Genomic DNA, 27394 nt, shown 5'->3' with positions numbered 1-27394 from the left:
TTTGGTGTTTAGGTCTATGATCCATTTGAGTTAATTTTTGTATATAGTGTGAGGTAGGGATACAATTTCATTTTTTTTTTTTTTTTGCCTATGGATATCCAGTGGTCCCAGCACTGTTTATGGAAAGACTGTTCTTTCCCCATTGAATGGTCTTGCTGCCCTTGAAAAAATCAGTTGATCATATATGTATGAGCTCATTTCTGGACTCCCTTCTATTAGATTAATCTATATCTATTCTATGCCAGTATTACACTGTCTTGATTACTGTAGCTTTGCAGTGTTTTGAAGACAGAAAATGTGAGGTCTCCAACTTTGTTCTTCTTTTTCAAGACTGCTTTAGCTATTCTGGGTCTCTTGGGTTTCCATATGAATGTTATATAGGTTTTAAAATATAGTTTTATATTTAAGTTTTTTTTGGTATTTTATAAGGACAGACCTCACTGACTCTTGATTTCTTAAGATTCTGAAATTGGGATATAATTGAAAAGAGATATTTTGTTAAGTATGTTTGATGTCACAGGGAGTAACCGATTTCCTTATCCTATTTTGTAATAATCCATACCCTTTCTCCTACATGTTTGTTAAAGGTTACAAAATTGACCCTGTCTAGAATTATTTAACTTTACCTAGAGGAGTAGTTAAATAACTCAGTTCATCATTAGTTTAGGCCCACTGAATGCTTTCTTTAACACTGACTTTTGCATCATTTTATGTAGGTAGTGCTGTTTAATGGGACAAAACATGGGCTTTGCAAAGTCTGAAGGACCAAAGTTTGAGGGCTGACTTACTCATTTCTTTGCTTTGTAACCTTGGACCAGTGTTCAAGTTTTCTGAGCTTTACTATCCTTGTCCATGAAATAGTATCCCTATTTCTGTCAACCTACATTGTTGTGAGAATGAAATGAGATAATCTATGTAAAGAACCTGCTACTTAATAGCTACTCTAAAAATTATTATTATTGTCATGTTTAATGGTTATCATTAATTTCTTAAAGTTTGAATGGCACTGATTTATTAAACATTTTGAGAATTGTTTTCCTGTTGTCTGAGCCCTAGGAGATGAAGAAAGGTCATTCTAACAGAACAGAGGGTGAAAAATTGAACAGAATGTCTCCAGTTTGTGTGCTTATTAGCTTAAGAGACATTCTCTTCACTGATGTTCATTGGAATTTGAGAAAAGGTCGAGCAACTGATGTAGGAGATTTTTTTTTTGCTTCACATAATTTGAAGAATATTGTCTTCCCCTCACACCCTTTATATTCTTATTAATCTGAATTCAAATTCTACTTATTTTATATCCCACAAGACATTATTGTTATTTTGTATATGCATTATTTATTTAGATTTACCCACATATTTACATTTCCATTGTTTTTCAGTCCTGTTCCTTGAATCATCTTGAATCATTTTCTTCTTTCCTTCAGAACTTCCTTTAGAATTTTTTTTAATGCAGGTGCATTGGCAATAAATTTTCTGGTTTTGCTTGTCTAAAAATATCTTTATTTCACCTTCACCTCTTGAAGGGTAATTCTGCTAGTTATAGAATGCTGTATTGGCAATTACTTTTCATTCTTGAATTTCTGATTGATTAAAAAATAGATTCTGGCTCTCTGGTGAAATTATTAATCTTGACGTATATTTTTCCTACCTATCATTGTTATTTTAAAGCCTTTTCAGATAATAACTAGGGTGTTCATGGATTTCTTTCTATTGTCTTTTTTTTTTTTCTCTTGGTCTTCTTTTTTTGGTATATCTGGTAGTTTGTCTTTGAAAGCTTGACATTGTGTATGAAAAGCCATATTTCCATTTCTGGAGTTGCAGGGGGGTGGAATGGAGGAAACATCACTTATCATAATTGAGCATTGAGTGAACACAAAACTTGTTTCAAATTTTGTAAGGATCAGTTTACCTTTAGTTTGCCTATGCCCCTGGAGTGTAAAGCTCCACTGAACAAACACAGGTTTGAACTCACTTCTCTATGGTTTCCTTTTCTTCTGGATCTTTGCCCCTCAAGTCTTGGCTGCATTGGTAGGCCCAAATTCCAGTGTTTGTCTACTTATCCCCATGACACTGTCAAAAGCTCTGCTAGCTTCACTGCCTCTTAGCAGCCTTCCCCTGCCAGCTTCTTGGGCTTCTCAGTCTCTTGTCCAGCTTGACTTAAGTCTCAGCACATGTCCTCAGGTAAAAGCAGTATAAAGAATGCTGTGCTCACCTCAGTGAACTTCCTGTCTTTCTGAATCTTAGATCATCAAATCTGGCTGCCTTAGATGCTCTCCAACATCATCAAACAGGTACATGTTTTTAACATCTCACTTTTCTAGTTGTTCTTGGAAAGTAGCATTGATTTGCTCTAAGCTACGTTGTCAGCCAGAAACAGTACTTCCTCAGTTTGTTTTCTTTGTATTAAAACTGTTTTCTGGATGATGAATCATGAAAAATTCTACTACCTGCCTCAGAGTTAAAGAGTGTGATTGGCAGGTTTTGTGGTTAAGGCTGCCTGGATAAATGGAAGTGCCAAGTTTCATTGGTTTTTCATTTGCATCATTTTCTTTGCCCTTTTACCTTCAGTTAGATGTCTCATCATTTCTTCCATTTCATAATTTTATTTTAGTGAAGGCAGTATTTCAATGATGTTTTTGAGTGAATGAATATTTTAATATAGATAGTAAAAATTTTAATAAACTACTAATATTTAAATTTTATATTAAAAGGAGAGTATAATACTAGAATGCACAGTGAAACCTAAATTTTAAAAAGCTGTATTAAAAAGTAAAAATAAAAAAGCTGTATTTATAAGGATCAATATGAAAAATAATGAATGAAGAAAGGCTTGTTATAGTATATCTCTTACCTTTGTTTTCTCTTGACTAATAAACATTATTTAAATGTGTCTTTTGGATGATTGTGGGAAAAATAAAATAGTGTCTTTAAAATTATCTCCATTATAGCTTATGAGTACAATCATAAGTATAACTAGACATAGTACTATTAGAATTTACAAGTGAATTATTAACATAAAAGGAACCCATCTATATACCATAACCAGAGAATCAGATGCTAAATCCAGAATTAGCAACGAAACCCTTAGATTCCTTTCTTCTTTATGTCCTCATTTGCTTATTGTGATGAAGGACCTTTAGGGGCCTAGGAAATCCTGCCTAATAGTCAAGGAAAGAGGGCCATTCTTTGACTTACGTTTTCATTGTATGCACCTCACAGATCTTCAACTAGAGGGAGCTGAAATGATCAAAGGGCCTCAGCTCCTGTGCTCTGGAATCTACTGCTGCTTTTGTGCTTAGGACATGCTTCCCAAGGGCTGCTCCCAGCCCGTGACTGAGAGGAGCAGGGATACTAAAACAGGCCTGTCCCTGGAAGTCAGAGAACTCTCTGAGGGCTAACTGGCTTGAGCACCGCCCAGTGGTCTTTTTTTTTTAACATCTTTATTGGAGTATAATTGCTTTACAATTGTGTGTTAGTTTCTGCTTTATAACAAAGTGAATCAGCTCTACATATACATACATCCCCATATCTCCTCTCTCTTGCGTCTCCCTCCCACCCTCCCTATCCCACACCTCTAGGTGGTCACAAAGCACCGAGCTGATCTCCCTGTGCCTTGCAGCTGCTTCCTACTAGCTATCTATTTTACATTTGGTAGTAGTGGACTTGCTGAACCTTCCTTAGTCTGTAGAGCAGTCCAGAAGGATATCATCTAGTCTTCCTTCACTCTCTCCTTCACTTAGGGTCAAATTTGTATTGTGGTCTGTCAGGCTTCCCTGGATCCCTCCCTATTTTCTCTTGTAGGAATTTCCTGTACAGAATTTATCTTACAGAATAGAATTTTTGCATGTTTAATCCTATCTTGGCATCGTGTCTGCTTCTCCGGGGACCTAGACTAACACATTCTCCCACTCTTTCTATAAAAAGATACTATCATGTGAAATTACTAAGGAGAGTAAAGATGCTTACTATGATTTGAATGACAACAATACTCTAATACTGCTGGAGTCTTAAATTTAGAACAGTTATGTTCTAAATGTAATTGAGAGCTAGCCACTCAGAAATTTTTTCTCATACTAATTTTTTCTTCTTTTTTTTTTCTCATACTAGTTTATTAATTATCTGCTTATATGTAAACTTGCTTTCAGAAGGACTGAATTATCACAGTAGTCAGATCTGGAGCTCATGTTCTAAAAAAGGTATCAATTTACCCAGGATGTTTGGATGGCTGTGAAGTATTAAGCAGTTCATAAGTCATCTTTGAGATATCTAAGGATGTTTAATAAGAAATTAGAAGGAAATATTTATGAGGGTATGTTGATAACTGGCATACTGTTGAAAAGCAGAATTGTTCAATACAATAAGTAATAACAAATTTCTTCATCACAAATATTTGGTAATTCTTTCAATTTGTATGATTTTTACAAGAGTGCTTATATTTTATATGTTAGTGTTAAAGTTCTTCTATCCTTCTTTACAGAATCATGGTGAAAGATTCGTTTTCATTGCAGAGTGGTATGATCCAAATGCTTCACTATTTCGACGTTATGAGCTTCTGTTTTACCCAGGGGATGGATCTGTTGAAATGGTAAATGAGCCTTTTTTTGCTTAAAAGTTGGCAAACGGAGTGAAGGTGGGATCCAGAGAGGAATAGAATTGCCTTTTTTTATAGTTGCTTTTAAAAATACATTCTTTTTATTTTGGGAATTTTTAAAATTTTGGTATTATAATTCCAATACAAGAAGATACCTTGTGTCTTTATTTTTAATAGAAATTATTTTTTTGGTTAGAAAACTGAAGTGGGATTACTTATGCTTTGGATTAAGTGATAGTCAATAAGTGGCTATAGATAAAGATTATCATGCTCATAAATATGTCACCATTGTTGAATGCTGTTATCGCTACAAAAAGTCAAATTGAAGAAGGCTGAGCTAAAAGAGTCCTGCTTGTTTCTTTGTGTCCCTTTGTTGACGACTCCTTTTGCACGTGGACCTATTTGGTACTGGGATTTTGTGTCGGCAAGAAAGCAGAAATTTGGAATTTCTCTGGGATTGCATAGGCACTAATTTGCTGCAGTGATTTGGAAATAAACAAATCTTTCTATCCAGGGTTTTTTAAAGTATTAAATTTGTAATTTTTATGTTATTACTAGAGTAGACTAGGAACTACATAAGTTATGAAAGAAATTATGATTTGTACTTATAGCAAAAATGAAACAGAATGTAACATGTTTAATAGAGCAAAATTAATAACTATTTCTAGTTTTATAATAAGGTTAACATTACCTACTGATAATTATTTGTTTTATTGTATTGTTTTTGGTTCTAGCATGATGTAAAGAATCATCGCACCTTTTTAAAGCGGACCAAATATGAAGACCTTCACTTGGAAGATTTATTTATAGGCAACAAAGTGAATGTCTTTTCTCGACAACTGGTGCTACTTGACTATGGGGATCAATATACAGCTCGGCAACTGGGCAGTAGGAAAGAAAAGTAAGAAAACAAGTATATAATCTTTTTAAAATTCTTAGAACATTATGTATGTCTTGATACCAAATTCTAACTTCTTGTTTCTATCTTTTGTTTTTACGGTGTAGATATTTTTCAGTGATCCAATTCAGTATTATGACAATTTTAGAATTTTGTGGAGGTAACAAAGTGATGCCCATAGTCTTAGGCAATGATTATTTTCCAGAGGAAAAAGTGCAAACCTTTTATACACCCTCGTCATTCTTCTAATTGGGAACTGAAAATATAAGTCTTAGCGTACAGCATAAAGGTGGTTTATGGGGGGGAAGTAGTGATTGCCAGAAGCTCAAAGGAAACTCAGAGGAAAGTAAAGCTATTTCTTGTAGAAGAGTAGGGAAGGCTTTGTGAAGGTATTTGACAGGATCATGAGAGGTGGATTGAATTTTTACCCAGTTGGATCAAGTCGGAGGAATGCTGGTCGGAGGAATGAGTATGAGCAAAAATACAACAGAATGTTATGCACTAGGCAGAGCTCATTGTTCTTCATGACTGGCTTGGTGGTTAAAAATTTTTTTAAATTTAAATAGTAAAATAGACTAATTAGGATGGTAGCAATAGGTATGAAGAGGAAGGAAGGAAAGTGATTAACCAAAGTACAGTAATAGTAGTAATGATAAGCATTAATATCTGTTAGCTATTTTTATAAAAGGTATTGTGTTAAAATGATTTGTATGCATCATTTATTTAAGTCCCACAACAACCTAATACACAAGCTCATAATATTATTATTAGCTCCACTCTGCAGATGGAGAAGTTGAGGCTTAGTGATGTTAGGTAACTTGCTGAAGGTCACAGAGTAGAGGCAAGATTAAAGCCCAGCGTCTGTCTGAATCAAGAATAGGAGGATTTAATCACAGGAGAATGGATAGGACCTGCAAAATGATTGTCTTCTTTTTGTCTCAATTCATTTTTATGTCTCCTGTGGCACCTAACATGTCTCCTCATACATTACAAGCACCTTGTCTGTGTTAGATGAATGAATCATTGAATAACAATTTAAAATTTATTATCTACTCTTTCTTTTTCTTCATTTCCTCCCTGTTTTCAAATGATGACCTTTGATCTAGTTGACAAAGGTGTTTTTGTCTAGATTGTTTGGAATATATATTGTCTATTTTTGAGTTTTATTCACAGACGTAATAGATATCTGATAAATATTGACTGATCAATTGAAGACAGGATATGTGAGTATTTTGAAAAGAAAAAAATATACAAAAACATTGTGATACAAAGAAACTTAATCTGTCTTGGGATCACAACTGCATCCCTAAAGGCCGTGGTGGTGATGCCTCAAACAGTGCATTATTCACAGGGGATGGATGCCCCACGTAACTTTGTTGAATGAATGAGCTTATGTTGTTGAAAATAGTCGTTGTGTTTGGAGGCAGAGCTCCCCGCTGGCTGCCTCCCTGCCTTCTTCCCTCCCTCCCATTGCATGTGGCTCCTCCTGTGAAGCGGAGAAACTGCAGCATGGTGCCTTCTGTGTGTCTCTCTGGTCTTCTCTCTTCATTGTTTGTCGTAGCTACGTTTGTCATTCTGACTTTCCCTCAGTTTTGATTTAGAGGAGAGACAGAACAAGTTGCAGTTGTAGCTGAAAATTAGGCTAGCCAGAAAACATAATACTAAAATGACATTGTAATTTTCAACCTCTACTTTTATGAGTTTGCAGCTTTCTGAGTCTAGCACGAGCTATATTTGAAATGGAATGTTAATTCTTTGGTCATCTTTCTTGGCTCTGGTTTCTGTGGCTTATATTATATTGTGCTGACTTGGGGGATTCTTTGGATTTGTGGAGTGATTGTTGCAGTAATGAAAAATAGGGATCACTGGTGGAAGTTAAGACTGTATGTATAAAAAGCTCCCAAAACTATTTAATTCTATAGGAAAAAAAATCTGTCTAACTATATTTTGAGGTTTGCCACCCAAATAATAGCTGGTTATCTACCTAAAACCTGAGTCCCCCCCATAGTAATATTCTTTCTGTGACTTCTTTACAAGCCCTTTATAATTCTGGAGGTTCTTTGATGCTCAGTGTGGTATTAGTACACAGGTGGTGATGGATCAGTGAGGTGGTGAATGACTCATAAAAAAGGAAAACCAAAGATTCCCAGGACAACTCTGAAATAGGAAAAAAAAAATAAAATGTTAGACAAATAGGAATCTCATTGTTATGAGATCTACTGATAAAAGTCTATGGGATTAAGGAAACACCAACCACAGTTCCTTTATTTACAAGTAATAAATATTTATAACTTAGTTTTTGATCACATGCTATATGCCAGCCACTGTGGTAGGCATCTCAGTTCAAGACTACTTCAAGTTTTCATTTAAACTAGCAAAAATAAGTGAATTAGGGAGACAGGGTTAATAGTATGACCCAATCAAAATAAAATAATAATAGCTGTAACAATTATAATTAATATATATATTAATTGATTTGTCTACAGTGAATGTTGTTGATTCCATTTTACAGAACACAGCCATAGTCACACAGCTACAAAGTAAAGGGAAACAAGTATATCTTGTTGTGTTTGACTTTAAAACTCATTCTTTTTTTATTAAAACCTCTAATTAATATATTGGTAAATACTATTGAATGGACTGATTTAAAAATAGGAGGAACAGAAGAATGTGAAGACAGATTTTAAATATTTGGGCTTTATAAATATAATTAATTAAAATATGTGCAATATTCTATTTTTACTGACTTCAATTGTTTCACCATTTTCTCTTTTGATTCTCTCCTAACTGCAAGTGGGTTAAATCCAGCAACCATTTGGGTGATTTAAATAAACTTCAGAATTCAAGAGTTTTAAAAATATATTGTTTCATTTAAATGACCAAAGAAGTAGGCATATGGAGAAATACATGCATGTCTATCATGGTCCCATGGAAATAGCTTCTATGTAATAATTATAACTTAGCCTAGTTCTCAGTTTTATATAGTGTCAAGGATAATTTATGAACTAATTACATCCCTATTATATTTATCATACTCAACTATTTTCTTTTTGGAGTAAAGCCTGTAGTGAGAGGGAGGAGTAAAGCTGATCTTCATGGTGCCCGTCTGCTAATTTTGAGGCACTTATCAAGATAATTCTATGTAATTCAATTTAGCTAACAAACTAGCCTCAGCTTTCTAATTCCCGTTAACTGTAGAAATCTGACATTCGATTTACATTTCTATTCTCTTTTTCAAAAATCTCTGTATTGAGGTATAATAGACAAACAAAAAGCTGTAAATATTTAATACATACAACTTGGTGAGTTTGGAGCTAAGTATATACCCATGAAACCATTACCACAGTCAAGGATATAAATTTATCTATTACCTCCAAAATTTTCCTCCCACCCTTTTATTATTTTTTATATTGATTTTTCTTTTGTGGTAAGGGAACTTAATGAAAGATTTACTCTCTTAGCTAATTTTAATCTATTCTCCTTATAAAGCTCCTCAAATCAAATGGGTAAGTGTTATCAGTTGTCAATGAGTCATAGTATTTGATTTAAAAACATTTTTTTCTTTAAAATTTTTGTTTCTTTTTAGAGTATTCAATTTTAATTTTAGATGGTAATAAATTGACGCTTTATGGTTTTTTACTATTCAGATGTAAAGACATCATACAGGCTTTTTGTCATCTCTTGGGTTCAGTTAGTCTCCATTCTCCCTTCTGAATATTAACTGATGGAACATTAACGTAGGCGCCAAATGCAAATCAAAGTAAAGTGCTGGTTTAGGCTGTCTAGTATAAGCCAGCTCTGAGAATGGTTGTGGTTTATTCCTACTTCTCCACCCCACCCCCTGCCCTCCTTCCCAGTCTGAACCTTGGGGCCTGTCTGAGGGAGAGAGATACCTTTAGAGCAAACCCTGAGAGCACACTTGCCCATCCAGCGTGGGAGACAGAGCACCAGAGAGAGGTAGGTTTCCATGCAGGTGCTGGCCTCTGCCTCCGCTGTGCTAACCAGATGGAAGCAGGAGAAGAACTATAGACTGTGTCCTGCATGAGGGCTTGCAGGTCTGAGAGAGAAGAGGCAGGGCCACATACAACCAGAAACCCTTAAATGTGACCATATGTGGAGGAGCAAATGAAGGGGGTGGAGAGAGGGAGCACTCTCCTGGGAATGGAGTAGAAGTCACTTTACCCACGAGGAGCAAAGGTACACATGTTCTCATTGTTCCTGGAGTTTTATTTCTTTAAGCCAGTCGGCCTAACAATTTTAAGTAGACCAAGGCTACTTCTCAGGGGAGGAGACCAGACAATTACTGGTATTAGTTCAGTTCTGTTCTCACCTTTGGGAAACTACTCCCTCAATACCAATTACTGTTACTTTACATATCCTCCTAGGTGGTGGTGAGCAGTTGAGTTTTGGCTGCAAAAAGGCACTGAAATGCATTCAAGTAAGACTTTAGTTCAATTACCAAGGACTTGCTAAAAATTCACCCCCCTGCAGCCAATCTTTATCTCATCTTTACTTACCTATGGTCTTATTGTCCAAGATGGCTTACTCATGCAGGCAAAAAACTGAATATCCAAAACAACAATGAAACTATATAAGTTGGAAGAGAGAACATTGGAGCTAAAGTGTTCTAAAGTCTTTCTAAAGGGTCAAGATATTATACAATTTTAAGAATTTTAAGTTAAATAAGTATGAAAAAGTTTCACAGCTAACCACTAGAAAAATAGTATATAAACTCCAAACCAATAGAGAGTACAGTAGGCAGAATCATGGCTGCTCAACGATGTCCGTGTTCAAATCTCTGGAACCTATGAATATGTTACTGTATGGTCAGGCCATTCAAGATGGCTGTTCTCTCGCTCTCTGTAGATCCCCTGATTGACTAGGCCCTGCTTCACTCACATGACTATCCAATTCTCTTAATTGTAAGGGTTGTTAATTAGCCCCTGGTAACTAATGAGCCCACCTGACGTCAATTCCCCCCTGTAAATGGTAGCCTCCCTCCGTCCTGAGTAGCCAAGACTGCTGCTACAGCCTGCCTACAGTTTGCCGCACACCGTGGGGGTGTTGCTCCAGGACCTTGCTTCAGACATGTAAGCTCCTCCATCAATTAAACCGTTGAGGTCTCTTTTGCTGCTCTGTGGGCTCTTTCTTCTCTCTCGAGGCTGGGCATCTGCAAGGCTTGCAAGCCTGCGGGCGCAGCCCAACAGTTACCTTACATGGCAAAGAGACTTTGCAGATTTAAGATTACAGGCCTTGAGATGGGGAAATTATTCTGCATCATTCCTGTGGGTGCGATCTAATCACAGGAATCCATAAAACCAGAGAACCTTTCTGGCTGCAGAGAACCAGAGAGATGCCAGTGTGAGAAGGACCCAGTCTCCATTGCTAGATTTGAAGGTGGAAGGAGACCACAGCCAAGGAATGGGTGGCCTTAGCCATCTTTCTCAAGAATGGATTTGATTGATAATGTATTTTTGGTTGATATCTTTTTGTCATTGCTTTACTTTCAGCCTTGTTAAGTTATATTGTAGATATATCTCTTGTAAACAGCATGCAGCTCTTTAAAAAAAAATCAGTCTGAAAACCTCTAGATTTTCACTGGTAAGACTAGTACATGTACATTTACATATGTTGTATTAGTATTTTTGTACATATTTCAACTATTTTACTGCTTTCCTGCTTTTCTGTTTTTTTCTTCTTGCCATTCTTTTGTTGAGGTGTTTTTCCTCTCCAGTTTTTTTTTCTCTGTAGTTGTTTATTGAAGACATAACAAATTACCACAAAGTCAGCTGCTTAAACAATACAAATTTATTATCTTAGTTTTATATATCAGAAGTCCAACACAGATTTCATCAGGCTAAGATCAAGGTGTTGGTAGGGAAGGCTACATTTCTTTGTGGAGGCTTTAGGGGAGAATCCATCTCCCTGCCTGTTCCAGCTCTTGAGGCCTCAAGGAAAGAGAAGCCTGGCTGTCTGAACCGACCCACTAGCCGAATGCAGCAGTGTGACCCATCCCAGGTGAAACCACTCCCCAGCCAACCTACATGACCTTGAGAAGTTGTTTGTAGTTTTAAGCCACTACATTTTGGGGTGGTTTGTTTTGCAGCAACAGATAACAGCGGCACTATTAATATATTTTCGTGGCGCTTTACTTTTCTTTGTTTGCTATCTTCACTTTTAAATAATACATATGATTCCTAAGGCCTATCTTATTTTTCCTCCAAAATGCATTTTAACTATTATCTACTGAACAATTAAGCCGTGAAGAGGTGACAGAGGAACTTGCTTAGAGTAATTAATCACAGTAATCAACGCTTTGTCTCCTGTAGGCATTTAAAGAGAAAATGAAACTGCATTTTTTTTTCGTATTGCTTGTTGTTCACTGCCGATGTGTTTTATATTTTCTTTAAGAGCTTTGGTTCTTGAAGACGTTTCCAGAGTTTTAGCATAAACAATCATGGGTTAGTTTGGCTTTATAATATTTTAGACAATGTGAGCTAAAAAAGTGACAAGTTTTAACTATCTTTGAAGCCATATAAAATGCTAGAAGTTACTCACTTACTTCAGAATAAAAAGTCCGTTTATCACAAGCCCTATCGGACTAAAATGAACAACTTTTGTTATTTAAAAGTTTTAAAAGCCAGCCATAAGTTATATCCAGTTGTAAGTAAGGATATTTGTATCATTATATCCTTAGCTAAGTTTGTCTCATTGGTGAAAAAAGCCTACTTTGAAAAAGCCTACCAGTCTCCTTTTATGGATTCCTTGAGTTAATGCCAATGTGTCAGAACAATTGAAAATAAAGGGAAGGTGACAGCAATTTTTTATCTTATTTTGTGTGCCAGATAAACTGAATTACTCCAACTAATCTGATTTTACCTTGCGTTTGCAAATGTTAGTCTTGAGGATTTGTGATTGTGCTCTCTTTTGCTAATATTAATAGCGACATTATTTGCGGTGTGGTGTGGAAGGAGCACAGACCCAAAAGTCGTGTGAGCTGGGTGTTCTGTCCTGAGGAGGCCACAGACCAGCTGTGTGATCTTTGGAGCGTTACCTCTCTGGGCCTTGTTTCCTTGTTAGTAAACTGAGGAAATTCAGGTGATCTCCATCTCTAAAAATCCATTAATTCTGTGGCTTCAGAGGGGAGAATGCATAGCTCTGGTGTGTCCTCTAAGAGGAAAGTGTGATTTTAAAAGTTAGCAGGGTGTTTGCTAGCCATATACATCTTCAGGTAAGAAGACATTTAGTTCTTTGTATATCATTCATGCTATGAATAAAGTGTTAATAGAAGAATTTATATTATTTCCAAATCAATGCTGAACTGGCTGCATGGCATACACATGTTAAAGTCTAAGAGACCAAAAATCAAGCTAATATGTTTAATGCAACTCTTTAGAGAATTGTTGTCTTTTATAAAGCGTATGCTAAGAAATAGAAATCTTAAACACCTGTGTTTTATAACGTGGACATATTTAAAATGAGTCTTAACTTTTTTTCCCTCTAAGCTTTTATGATTTTTCTAGATTGGGTACCTAATTTTTATTTCCTTGTGAAAAAATAGTAAACTTCCATTGTGTAAGTTTTTAAGAGACCATTAATTAATACACTTGTGTTTATAATTCACTTTGATGTTTGATCTAGGATTTTTAAGGAAATTACCAGTGCTTGGGAATTATAAGTAAAAACTGCCCAACTATTTTTATCTTTAAATTTATTCTTTATTTCTTTATAGAACATTAGCCCTGATTAAACCAGATGCAGTATCAAAAGCAGGAGAAATCATTGAAATAATAAGCAAAGCTGGATTTACTCTAACCAAACTCAAAATGATGACACTTTCAAGGTAAATTTTTTGAGTGTTCTCAGTTATGTAATGTCTGGTTCCTTTTTTTAAAAAAAAATCATCTATCTTTCATGTCATTGTTTAAAAACTTCCACAGAATGACAAAGAATAGTATAGTAATCTTACTAGAATGAGGAAATGGAAGACAAAAGGTAAGCAGATGCATAAAGGATGATTGAACTCTCAGCAAATAGGAGTTGTCAGGTTATACTATTAACTATGTATTAGACATGAACTCTTCATTGTCTTTCATGACCCCATCTGCTTTTATAACACCAGTGTTTCATAACTGTAATCTCTTCTTTTATACAATGTAACACATTGTATAAAAAGTATAGAAGAAATGAATATTAGATTATTTCTATTTGACAAGGGAATGTTACTGTTGAGATTTTCAAAAGTCATGTGTTTGGAAATGTTTTAGTTCCTTCCAATATATATAATTGGCAGATATACCTATTTACTGCTCTGAAAAGCAAGCCATTCTATCTGACCAGGTATTTTCTAAGTTATTTAGTGAAAATAAGACTTAGTGTTAGGTAGGGACATTAATGTAGCTGTTAGACAGGGCTCGACCCAGCAGTTTTCTTAGGGTACTTCGCTGATTTGTGTGTGTTTGTTTGCTTAGGTGTCTTCTCACTGATGTTCCTGGCTCTTTATCCTACAGGATGGTTGCTTTTTTGTCTCTGTGAGAACAGGGACGATGGAGAGCAGTAGAGAGTCAGCGTAGCTTTGATAAGTCTGATCCCTAGAAACCTTAACAAAACATTCTCATTTTTACCCCAGTAATGACATAATTTGAATTTTTCCCCTATGTAAGATCTCCCAGTTTACATATATTCTAGAAAGGCAGGCGTCTTCTATTTCAGAGCACAGAATCTAGAGCCAGATTGCTTGTAACTGCACCGCTTACTAGGTTGTGACTCTGAACAACTTACCTCTGTGCTTCAGTTTCTTCATCTGCAAAACGGAGGTTATAACATCACCTGTATCATGAAGTTGTTATGAGGGTTATGTGAGTTTAATAAAAGTAAAGTGCTTTGAGAAACCGTGGCACATAGTAGGTGTATATAGGTGTTAGCTATTAGTGGTAGTAGTGTAGTACTAGTGATATCACTATTATTTAGTAGAAACAAAGGTCATGATCCTTTATGAGCATAGTTGCATTTGTCCCATTTCTGTCTGTATCGAGAACGCTTGCCCTCATAGCAGGCTATGGGACTGAGTTCTGGAGAGATGACTTTGAATAGTTTTAGTGAGATTAAAACTTTTTTATGTCTCTACACTTCCAGTGTTTGATAATTTGGTGTCAAACTTTCCACAGTAAAGTTGCCCAAGAAAACTTAACAGCTTTTTAAATTGTTTATAGCACCTCATGCATCTCTATTAATATGACTGTCAAGTCTTGGATTTTACCCAACTTAAAAGCTAATAAGTTAGTCTGTTACTCTCTCAGGGATGCTAGCAGAAGACGTGAGACTTCTGAGTCAGAGACAGAGGGCTTGAGTATGGCTCAGTAAGCAGCATGAACATCATGTTTCTGTTGGTTCCCTTTGCTTTCATGTCCCGTGGGAATAACATGATATGGGCCCGGGTGGATGTTGTACACACAGTTGATTGCATCACCCCTGAGGAGCACTGAACTTAGGTTACCCACTGTTTCATTAACGAGCAGTAAACAAGCCTGCTCTTTGTACTGAAGAGACATGACCTCATCCCTCAAAGTTGCTCATTATAAACATAACTCCAAGAAATGGCTAGGATAAAGAGTAGCTGGGGCCTTGCATTCTTGGCATACCCAATAAGACACGTTAGGAGTGGCAGAGACCCACGGAGGAGTATCTCCCAGTGCTTAAATCTTGTCTAAACTTATTTGCTCAAATGTCAGTTCCTCCCTCATGACAGTATCTGAAAGGCAGAAGCTGAGTTCCATCTAACTTTGTACTTCTAGTTCTTGGATCAGTGCCTGATTCAAAGTAGGCACTAAGTAAGTATTTCGTAAAAGAATTAATAGATCTTTGTGACAATGGTGAGTCTCTTTATAAAAACACAACAAAACAAAACATAACAAAATGACAGCAAAGAGACTCCTCTAGGTGGTGATGCACTTGTTAATCTTTCTCTCCATCTAAACTTTTTAAGGGAGAAATTAAATAAGAATGATGAGAAAAAAATTCATGAACTCTCATCTTGGTTTCAGTTATAGATTTTCAGCGGAAATAACTATGGGGTCAGTGACATATGAGAAGAAAGCAATCAGATGCTTTCAGTAATTAATATTTTTCTTTTCACTGATATTAAACATTATGATTTTTCTTAGTGGTTCATTTGTGTTAAAGTTTAGAATTGGTCATATTAGTAGTCTCGCTGCTAACTCTTCTAAAATACTCCCCACTTGAGGTTTTTTAGACACTCAGTTTTACCTCGTTTTAGGCTGCAATACAGAATATCCATATCATTTTTATGAATTCTTTTCCTTACGCGCTAGAATTTTTTTTTTTCTGAAGTTGGTAATAGTAAGGTCATAAGCAATCAGAGATTTGGGTTCAAATCTCCCTGTCCTTCTTCCCTTACCAGCACTTTGACCTGCACAAGTTATGTAATCATGCTGAACTCCATTATTTTCAGATGTAAAATGAAGATGGTCATACCTATTTCAATATATTGTTATGAGGAATAATAAAATTTAATGTTGGGCATATAATAGCCTCTAGAAAAATGAGTTTTCTTCCCCTTCCATTTCTTGGGATGAATTTCACTTTCTATACTTGCATAGTATACTTTCATAATCTTTTCATGGCCAAAGAGAATATTTTAGTATACTTGGTTTGAATAAAAGTATATCCTGATATAGCTTATTAAGTGAATTCATTTTGTAATGGGCCTATAAGATCTTAAAGCATTGCATACTAAATTATCAAGCCTGAAAGGTTAATCTTTTGTTAGGGGATACTTTAATTGGCTATTTTAAAAAGTTGATGTTGACATATATTTGTCATATTCTGTGAATTCAGTTTAAAGCCTTTGAGAAAACTGTACAAGTTTGAGACACTTGGTTTGATTAACCGAAAAGTCTAAATAACTTTTTAAATCAGTGTAAAAGTCCATTATCCTTTCATTGTTTCTATAGCTGTGGGACTATAAATTTTAAAGTAAATCCCGATTGCCCTTAATAAATTCAGATTTCTGAATATCTCCATATTATCCCTTTTTTGGGGGGATGTAAGTTCAAGACTTCATTTTTAATACATTAAAAACCAATAAAAATACATTGATATGCATAATTTGTCAAGCAGTTTTTAAAAACACAAGTATATAGTCTTTCTTTTAGAGCGATCTAAGGAAGAAAACTATAACTATTACATTAAAATTCTAGCCTAACCTCTCAAGTTTAAAGCCTGTAGAAGGAGGTAACAAATTTTGAATTTGAAGATGGCTTTGCATTTTTTGATGTAACTTGTTTGAACTTTAAAGAACAAATAATTTTTATTGGTCATATGTTAACCTTTGGTTTTAGAATGTTAAAGATGCTAGTGAAAAGGAAGATAGTAGATTTGAACATGAGTAATAAAGTAAGTATTGCCTCTTTTGTTCATTTTAATTTTACATCTTAGCATAGATATCCATACTAGCAAAAATTTGAAAAGAGGGGAGATTTGAGCAGAATGTTTGGTGAAAAGTCCTTATCTCACATACGGATCACATAGAGAATTTCATTATTTTATTAATGTAAGTTAAAATAATTTCCTTACATAATTCTTAACTATTGTCATTTTGATTATTTTATAGGAAAGAAGCAACAGATTTTCATATAGATCATCAGTCAAGGCCCTTTTTAAAGTAGGTACTGAAATTGGGGCTCGTGGGATATAATGGAGGATATCGTGGAAAACTAAAGAGTTATAATTTTACAATTCAAAAATTTGTTACATGAGAATAATTTGTCAAAAAATCCTTAGCAACATCTTGCAACTGCAGAGAGCTTTTTTTCTAAGAATTGTTTTTTTCTCTCCTTTTATTAATTGAAAATTCTCTTATCATTAAATCAACATATTAAACTTTCATCAGAAGCAAATAAAATGCTTTGTTTAAATTATAAGGAGCATAACTTTCTTTTTAGATTTCAGTAGATTAAAAATAGAGAGATAATTACATTTTATGTTGAATATCTGTTGTGTTTTAAACTCTTATTTTAGCATTCTCAATGTATATAAAACATTGTTCAAAGAACCTTTATACGTTAACTAAGTTGTTTGATATACGTTTTGTTCTTTGAAATATAGCGACAAATATGTTAGAAACTGAAACTATGTTCTAAGTATTTGGGTTGTATTTAAAGTTAAGTGAATATTGTGCACCTCATATTGCTATTGACAAAGGAGGAATGCTCACTTTTCTAATAAAGAAGGATTAGCCAAGCTGCTGCAATAGAAATGCTATTTGGTGTCCTGTACAGAATAGTGCCTTATTAAAGAAAATTTTTACATAAGAAAATCATTATGGTATCGATTATTTTAAACCAAGCATTATAAAAATGTTCTCAAACCTTGTGTAGAATAGGCATCTACAATTGTCTTGGAAATTATTCTTTGTTATAGTCTTCGTATGTGTTTATAGTAGTACAGCTTCTAGTGTAATGTTTTGTATGTCACTAGACCAACTCAATGCTTATTGACTGAAAATTCATTGTCATTCTTTGAATTCTAATAGATCTACACAAAAATAATTAAGTAAATTCTTACTGCAAATATATTATAATACATCACTCATCACTTTCTCTATTGCGATTTCATTTGACTGCAATGGTAAACCATGTGAAAATAAAAAGATTCTTCTGTACCTTTCAGAGCAATGCAGAAAGCATAGATCAAAAATATGCATTTTAAGTCAATGAAATAGTCTTAGTTCAATGAAAGACTGATTTTTCTGCTAACAGTAATTGACAGCACTAGTGATTTGTAGAGACTCGGGCCACTGTAAGGCACTCAATTTATGAAAATTTTATCTTGCCCATGTAAAATTCACTATGTCCAGTAGTTCTGAGATCATGATCATGAGTATGTGTTGAAATACTCAAATTGTAATATATCCTTGTTGTTAAGAGAGGTACCTAGGTTGATAGAAAAATGAAGCAAATCAATCTTTCACCTGTTTCACAGTGAGCTGATCCAGTTTATCACCAGTGGTCCTGTAATTGCCATGGAGATTTTAAGAGACGATGCTATATGTGAATGGAAAAGACTTCTTGGACCTGCAAACTCTGGACTGGCGCGTACAGATGCTCCTGGAAGCATTAGAGCCCTCTTTGGAACAGATGGCATAAGAAATGCAGCTCATGGCCCTGATTCTTTCGCTTGTGCTGCCAGAGTAAGGTGTTTTTAAACTACTTTAATTCTGTTTTGGTTTTGTTAAATGTTTGATGTCAGAGTAAAGCCTTTAGTCACTGCTGACTTAGGGTGGATTTATACAGGTGGTCTAGCAGTAGAGAAAACCTTTGACCTTTTGCCTAGGATTAACAGTGTTTCAGTGATATGTCTCCTTTGAGAACTGGTAACCTGGTCATGGTCAGAATAAGTTTTCTCCAATTAAAATACTTATTGTCCCATTTTGTTCCAAAGATTTAAATTACTGAGGCTCATCAGTGTATGACTTACTCATCTAAGAATACCAGTTTAAGCCCCTGTGCTTAACCACCACTGTCCACTGAGTATGCTGAAAGTAGTGGCCTACCTTGTTTTCAACATTATAGTCTTTCAGAATATGAAAGTAATGGAAATACTTTTCAGAGAATTTGGAAACTAAGGAAAAGAAAATTTGTCATCAGAAATCCTGCCAGCAATGTTTATAGTTTACCTATTATGTTATATTCCTTCCAAGTCATTCCCATTGATCATTTATATAATTTAAATAGTAAACATCATTTTTACATGGGTTTAATTTTAATTTGATTTTTTTACTTAATATTATATCATAATATTTTACATGTTACCAGATTACTGTCATAAGAGTGAATTTTACTGGCTGTGGAATGGTCTCTTGCATGGATAAAACATTTAGTTCAGCATTTCCTTAACCTTTGGACATTTTGTTAGGTTCTAATTCTTTTCATATTTGTAAATAAGGGTGCATTGATCATGTGATTTCATATTTCATTAATATTTTGGATTATTTTCTGAGGAAAGATTTCATATTTGATATTAGGAGAATAAATAGAGTTCAGTGTTTTTTAAAATATCTTAATCTGGGTCCTTTACAAAAGTGATATTTAAAATTACTGTGTGAAATCTTTAGAGAAACTTGTAACTGGCAACCATTTAGTAATACTGTTATTATGGTATTTAAGATATGAATGTAAATTAGTCAGATGGTTTAGTGAGATTCCCATGGGGTCTTGTCAGGGTAAAATTTATGAAACGGTGCAACTATATACTTAACAATTTGTTGTATAAAATACAGTACAAAAAACTATATACTTAAAGCTTATCAAATTGAGTGTGAGTTTTATTTTTGGGAAAGTTACATTATCTTTATACTTCCTGGCTAGGTCATTTAAGGCCATGTAAAAGGCTAAGAGTAATAGCAGGGAACCTTGGAAAGAGAAAAGCTTTATGCAAAATATTTAAAGCACCTGAAATCACAGAGGAATATGAATTTTTTTGTGTGACTTTACATTTGTTGTTTAAAGTCTGAATTAGTTACCATATAACAATGGCCTAGTGACAGTGCTCTTGCAAATATTACCTTGGATTAATAGGTGGGACAGATACGACAACCTGTACAGGGAGAAAGAGAAAGCAAAGGCATGGGATTACTCACTTTCACTAAGATACATTTAAGTGACAATCTTTATATTCTTTGCCTTAAATACATATTCAGCATATGTAAATGAGTACTTGAAAAACTTGTGTTTACATTTTTTAAAACTGAGCAAAAAAGAAAATTAGGGAAGTTGAGACAAAAATAATTGGTCAAATAATTGGTTAAACTAGAGGTAAAACAATTTAGCACTGCTTTTTTTTTTTAACATCTTTACTGGAGTGTAATTGCTTTACAATGGTGTGTTAGTTTCTGCTTTATAACAAAGTGAATCAGCTATACATATACATATATCCCCATATCTCCTCCCTCTTGCGTCTCCCTCCCATCCTCCCTATCTCACCCCTCTAGGTGGTCACAAAGCGCCGAGCTGATCTCCCTGTGCTATGCTGCTGCTTCCCACTAGCAATCTATTTTACGTTTGGTAGTATATATAAGTCCATGCCACTCTCTCACTTCCTCCCAGCTTACCCATCCCCCTCCCCATGTCCTCAAGTCCATTCTCTACGTCTGTGTTTTTATTCCTGTCCTGCCCCTAGGTTCTTCAGAACAATTTTTTTTTTTTTAGATTGCATATATATGTGTTAGCATATGGTATTCGTTTTTCTCTTTCTGACTTACTTCACTCTGTATGACAGACTCTAGGTCCATCCACCTCACTACAAATAACTCAATTTCGTTTCTTTTTATGGCTGAGTAATATTCCATTATACATATGTGCCATATCTTCTTTATCCACTCATCTGTCGATGGACACTGAGGTTGCTTCTGTGTCCTGGCTATTGTAAATAGAGCTGCAATGAACACTGTGGCATGACTCTTTTTGAATTATGGTTTTCTCAGCATATATGCCCAGTAGTGGGATTATGGGTCATATAGTAGTTCTATTTTTAGTTTTGTAAGGAACCTCCATACTGTTCTCCATAGTGGCTGTATCAATTTACATTCCCACCAACAGTGCAAGAGGTTTCCCTTTTCTCCACACCCTCTCCAGCATTTATTGTTTGTAGATTTTTTGATGATGGCCATTCTGAATGGTGTGAGGTGATACCTCATTGTAGTTTTGATTTGCATTTCTCTAAAGATTACAGATGTGGAGCATTCTTTCATGTGTTTGTTGGCAATCTGTATATCTTCTTTGGAGAAATGTCTATTTAGGTCTTCTGCCCATTTTTGGATTGGGTTGTTTGTTTTTTTGATATTGAGCAGCATGGGCTGCTTGTAAATTTTGGAGATTACTCCTTTGTCTGTTGCTTCATTTGCAAATATTTTCTCCCATTCCGAGGGTTGTCTTTTTGTCTTGTTTATGGTTTCCTTTGCTGTGCCAAAGTTTTAACTTTCATTAGGTCCCATTTGTTTATTTGTGTTTTTATTTCCATTTCTCTAGGAGGTGGGTCAAAAAGGATCTTGCTGTGATTTATGTCATAGAGTGTTCTGCCTGTTTTCCTCTAAGAGTTTTATAGTGTCTGGCCTTACATTTAGGGCTTTAATCCATTTTGAGTTTATTTTTGTGTATGGTGTTAGGGAGTGTTCTAATTTCATTCTTTTACATGTAGCTGTCCAGTTTTCCCAGCACCATTTATTGCAGAGGCTGTCTTTTCTACATTGTATATTCTTGCCTCCTTCATCAAAGATAAGGTGACCATATGTGTGTGCCTTTATCTCTGGGCTTTCTATCCTGTTCCATTGATCTATGTTTCTGTTTTTGTGCCAGTACCATACTGTTTTGATTACTGTAGCTTTGTAGTATAGTGTGAAGTCCGGGCACCTGATTCCTCCAGCTCCGTTTTTCTTTCTAAAGATTGCTTTGTCTATTTGGGGACTTTGGTGTTTCCATACGAATTGTGAAATTTTTTGTTGTAGTTCTGTGAAAAATGCCATTGGTAGTTTGATAGGGATGCATTGAATCTGTAGATTGCTTTGAGTAGTATAGTCATTTTCACAATGTTGATTCCTCCAATCAAAGAACATGGTCTATCTCTCCATCTATTTGTATCATCTTTGATTAATTTCATGAGTGTCTTATAGTTTTCTGCATACAGGTCTTTTGTCTCCTTGGGTAGGTTTATTCCTAGGTATTTTATTCTTTTTGTTGCAGTGGTAAATGGGAGTGTTTCCTTAATTTCTCTTTCAGATTTTTCATCATTAGTGTATAGGAATTCAAGACATTTCTGTGCATTAATTTTGTATCCTGCTACTTTACCAGATCCATTGATTAGCTCTAGTAGTTTTCTGGTGGCATCTTTAGGATTCTCTGTGTATAGTATATGTCATCTGCAAACAGTGACAGCTTTACTTCTTCTTTTCCGATTTGGATTCCTTTTACTTATTTTTCTTCTCTGATTGCTGTGGCTAAAACTTCCAAAACTATGTTGAATAATAGTGGTGAGAGTGGGCAACCTTGTCTTGTTCCTGATCTTAGTGGAAATGGTTTCAGTTTTTCACAGTTGAGAATGATGTTGGCTGTGGGTTTGTTATCTATGGCCTTTATTATGTTGAGGTAGGTTCCCTCTGTGCCTCCTTTCTGGACGGTTTTTATCATAAATGGGTGTTGAATTTTGTTGAAAGCGTTTTCTGCATCTCTTGAGATGATCATACTGTTTTTCTCCTTCAGTTTGTTAATATGATTTATCACATCGATTGATTTGCGTATACTGAAGAACCCTTGCATCCTGGGATAAACCCCACTTGATCATGGTGTATGATCCTTTTAATGTGCTGTTGGATTCTGTTTGCTAGTATTTTGTTGAGGATTTTTGCATATGTGTTCATCAGTGATATTGACCTGTAGTTTTCTTTGTTTGTGACATCTTTGTCTGGTTTTGGTATCAGGGTGATGGTGGCCTCATAGAATGAATTTTGGAGTGTTCCTCCCTCTGCTATATTTTGGAAGAGTTTGAGAAGGATAGTTGTTAGTTCTTCTCTAAATGTTTGATAGAATTCGCCTGTGAAGCCATCTGGTCCTAGGCTTTACTTTGTTGGAAGATTTTTAATGACAGTCTCAATTTCAGTGCTTGTGATTGTTCTGTTTATATTTTCTATTTCTTTCTGGTTCAGTCTCGGAAGGTTGTGCTTTTCTAAGAATTTTTCTATTTCATCCAGTTTTCCATTTTATTGGCATATAGTTGCTTGTAGTAATGTCTCATGATCCTTTGTATTTCTGCAGTGTCAGTTGTTACTTCTCCTTTTTCATTTCTAATTCTGTTGATTTGAGTCTTCTCCCTTTTTTACTTGATGAGTCTGGCTAATGGTTTATCAATTTTGTTTATCTTCTCAAAGAACCAGCTTTAATTTTATTGATCTTTGCTATTGTTTCCTTCATTTCTTTTTCATTTATTTCTGATGTGATCTTTATGATTTCTTTCCTTCTGTTAACTTTGGGGTTTTTTTGTTCTTCTTTTCTCTAATTGCTTTAGGTGTAAAGTGAGGTTGTTTATTTGAGATGTGTCTTGTTTCTTGAGGTAGGATTGTCTTGCTATAAACTTCTGTCTTAGAACTACTTTTGCTGCATCCCACAGGTTTTGGGTCCTCATGTTTTCATTGTCATTTGTTTCTAGGTATTTTTTGATTTCCTCTTTGATTTCTTCAGTGAGCTCTTGGTTATTAAGTAGTGTATTGTTTAACTTCCATGTGTTTGTATTTTTTACAGATGTTTTCCTGTAATTGATATGTAGTCTCATAGCATTGTGGTCAGAAAAGATACTTGATACAATTTCAATTTTCTTAAATTTACCAAGGCTTGATTTGTGACCCTAGATATGATATATACTGGAGAATGTTCCATGAGCACTTGAGAAGAAAGTGTATTCTGTTGTTTTTGGATGGAATGTCCTATAAATATCAACTAAGTCCATCTTGTTTAATGTGTCATTTAATGCTTGTGTTTCCGTATTTATTTTCATTTTGGATGATCTGTCCATTGGTGAAAGTGGGGTGTTAAAGTCCCCTACTATGATTGTGTTACTGTCGATTTCCCCTTTTATGGCTGTTAGCATTTGCCGTATGTATTGAGGTGCTCCTATGTTGGGCGCATAAGTATTCACAATTGTTATATCTTCTTCTTGGATCGATCCCTTAATCATTATGTAGTGTCCTTCTTTGTCTCTTTTAATAGTCTTTATTTTAAAGTGTATTTTGTCTGATATGAGAATTGCCACTCCAGCTTTCTTTTGATTTCCATTTCCATGGACTATCTTTTTCCATTTCTTCACTTTCAGTCTGTATGTGTCCCTAGGTCTGAAGTGGGTCTCTTGTAGACAACATATATATGGGTCTTGTTTTGTATCCATTCAGCCAGTCTTTGTCTTTTGGTTGGAGCATTTAGTCCATTTACATTTAAGGTAGTTATTGATATGTATGTTCCTATTACCATCTTCTTAATTGTTTTGGGTTTGTTATTGTAGGTCTTTTCCTTCTCTTGTGTTTCCTGCCTAGAGAAGTTCCTTTAGCATTTGGTGTAAAGCTGGTTTGGTGGTGCTGAACTCTCTTAGCTTTTGCTTGTCTGTAAAGGTTTTAATTTCACCATCACATCTGAATGAGATCCTTGCTGGGTAGAGTAATCTTGGTTGTAGTTTTTTCCTTTTCATCACTTTAAATATGTCCTGCCACTCCCTTCTGGCTTGCAGAGTTTCTGCTGAAAGATCAGCTGTTAACCTTATGGGGATTCCCTTGTATGTTATTTGTTGTTGTTCCCTTGCTGCTTTTAATATTTTTTCTTTGTATTTAATTTTTGATAGTTTGATTAATATGTGTCTTGGCGTGTTTATCCTTGGATTTATCCTGTATGGGACTCTGCGCTTCCTGAACTTGATTAACCATTTCCTTTTCCATATTAGGGAAGTTTTCATCTATAATCTCTTGAAATATTTTCCCAGTCCCTTTCTTTTTCTCTTCTTCTTCTGGGACTCCTATAATTCGAGTGTTGGTGTGTTTAATGTTGTCCCAGAGGTCTCTAAGACTGTTCTCAATTCTTTTCATTCTTTTTTCTTTATTCTGCTCTGTGGTAGTTATTTCCAATATTTTATCTTCCAGGTCACTTATCTGTTCTTCTGCCTTAGTTATTCTGCTATTGCTTCCTTGTACAGAATTTTTAATTTCATTTATTGTGTTGTTCATCATTGTTTGTTTGCTCTTTAGTTCTTCTAGGTCCTTGTTAAACGTTTATTGTATTTTCTCCATTCTATTTCCAAGTTTTGAATCATCTTTTCTCTCATTAGTCTGAATTCTTTTTCAGATAGACTGCCTATTTCCTCTTCATTTGTTTGGTCTGCTGGGTTTTTACCTTTCTCCTTCATCTGCTGTGTGTCCCTCTGTCTTCTCATTTTGCTTATCTTACTGTGTTTGGGGTCTCCTTTTCTCAGGCTGCAGGTTTGTAGTTCCTGTTGTTTTTGGTGTCTGCCCCCATTGGCTAAGGTTAGTTTAGTGGGTTGTGTAGGTTTCCTGGTGGAGGGAACTAGTGCCTGTGTTCTGGTGTATGAGGCTGGATTTTGTCTCTCTGGTAGGCAGAACCACATCCGGTGGTGTGTTTTCGGGTGTCTGTGACCTTATTATGATTTTAGCCAGCCTCTCTGCTAATGGGTTGTGTTCTCTGTTGTGTTCCTGTCTTGCTAGCTGTTTGGCATAGGGTATCCAGCCCTGTAGCTTGCTGGTCGTTGAGTGGAGCTGGGTCTTAGCGTTGAGATGGAGTTCTCTGGGAGAGCTTTTGCCATTTGATATTATGTGGAGCCGGCATGTCTCTGGTGGACCAATGTCCTGAACTTGGCTTTCCCACCTCAGAGGCACAGGCCTGACACCTGGCCGGAGCACCAAGACCCTGTCAGCCACACTGCTCAGAAGAAAAGGGAGAAAAACAGAAAGAAAGAAAGAAAGAAAAAAAATAATAAAATAAAATAGTTATTAAAATAAAAAATAATCATTAAAAATTAAAAAATTAAAAATAATTAGTAAGAATTAAAAAAATTAATAAGTAATTTAAAAAGAAAGCAAAAAGAAAAGAAAGAACAGAGCACCCAAAGCAAAAAAGAAATCCACCAATGATAACAAGTGCTAAAAACTATACTAAAAAAAAGAACAGACAGACAGAACCCTAGGACAAATGGTAAAAGCAAAGCTATACAGACAAAATCACACAAAGAAGCATACACATATACACTCACAAAAAGAGAAAAAGGAAAAATGTATATATATCTATATATAAAAAAAAAGCAGGAAGAGAGTAACCAAATCAATAAACAAATCTACCAATGATAATAAACTCTAAATACTAAACTATGATAAGCAGAAAACCAGAAACAAATTAGATGCAGAAAGCAAACCCCAAGTTCCACGTGTGTATGTATTTCTAATGTATTTGTGGGGAGGAAGGTGATCTCCACGTCTTACTCCTCCGCCATCTTGAAGGTCTCCCCTCTAGCATAGCTTTTTACATCTGAAAGAAAGATGATAGAAAAAGTTCAGGACTTTGGAGTCAGTATGACCTGGATTTGAATCATGACTTTGCCACTTGGTAACTTGCAAGGGCTTGTTTCTTAACCTTTCTGAGTGTCTGTGTCTATATAAATTCTACATATGTTAAATAAAATGTTTCTGAATTTCAGTCATTCCACACTATTTATTGAGAAGCTACTGTGAAAAAAGCAAAGTCCTGACTCATGGAGCTTATAGCTTTTCTGATGGGGGAGATGTCAGATAGTAAATAAATAGACCTATAACTCTGATGTCTATTAGTAATTGCTCTGAAGAAAATAAACCAGGGGAAGGACATAGAAAAAGACCAGGATTGTGTGTGGAGTAGAGGTGTTGAATGCTATTAAATATAGCATATAGAAAGTCCTTATAATATCTGGTTTGAGAAACGATCAGAAGGAAGTGAGGGAGAAATCCAAGCAAATGTCTGGGGGAAAGAGTGTTCCAGCAAGTAAGGGAACAATACATGCAAGAACTCTGAGGTGGGAACAATTTGCTATGTTCAAGGAACAGTGAGGAGGTGAGGCCAGTGATGCTGGGGCAGAAATGTGTTTCATGGAAATAGCTGGAGATTAGGTCACATATAGCCAGGGCCCAGGTCACATAAGGCCTTGTAGGATATCTAGGACTTTGAAATTCACTCTGAATGAGATAGGAGGTCGTGGAGGGTTCTGTGCAGAGGAATGACATGATCTGTTTTTATTAGTTTCATTCTGACTGCTGTGTTAATAATAGACCAGGCAGGGTAGGGGTACTTGTGTTGTGGGAAAAGTTGGAATGG

The 27394-nt window shown here is 35.3% G+C and overlaps 1 protein-coding gene across 3 annotated transcripts in view; it reads left to right on the top strand.

The window, feature by feature from the left end:
- The window catches only part of NME7 (NME/NM23 family member 7), a 243231-nt gene that overhangs the window by 37623 nt on the left and 178214 nt on the right, over positions 1-27394 (top strand). For 2 of the 3 annotated variants that reach the window (XM_068541209.1, XM_068541212.1), the window contains exons 2-7: positions 2245-2291; positions 4478-4585; positions 5326-5492; positions 13222-13332; positions 17122-17172; positions 18492-18699. In XM_068541209.1, the coding sequence (XP_068397310.1) occupies positions 2268-2291; positions 4478-4585; positions 5326-5492; positions 13222-13332; positions 17122-17172; positions 18492-18699 (669 nt within the window). In that variant the 5' untranslated portion in view covers positions 2245-2267. The remainder of the gene's footprint in view (positions 1-2244; positions 2292-4477; positions 4586-5325; positions 5493-13221; positions 13333-17121; positions 17173-18491; positions 18700-27394) is intronic. The other variant, XM_068541210.1, reaches the window with a different exon arrangement.

The sequence above is a fragment of the Eschrichtius robustus genome, chromosome 3 (assembly GCF_028021215.1).
Source record: "Eschrichtius robustus isolate mEscRob2 chromosome 3, mEscRob2.pri, whole genome shotgun sequence".
NCBI classification, from domain to species: Eukaryota; Metazoa; Chordata; class Mammalia; order Artiodactyla; family Eschrichtiidae; genus Eschrichtius; species Eschrichtius robustus.
Note: the sequence above shows the minus strand (reverse complement) of the source record. Positions and strands in the feature narration are given on the sequence as shown.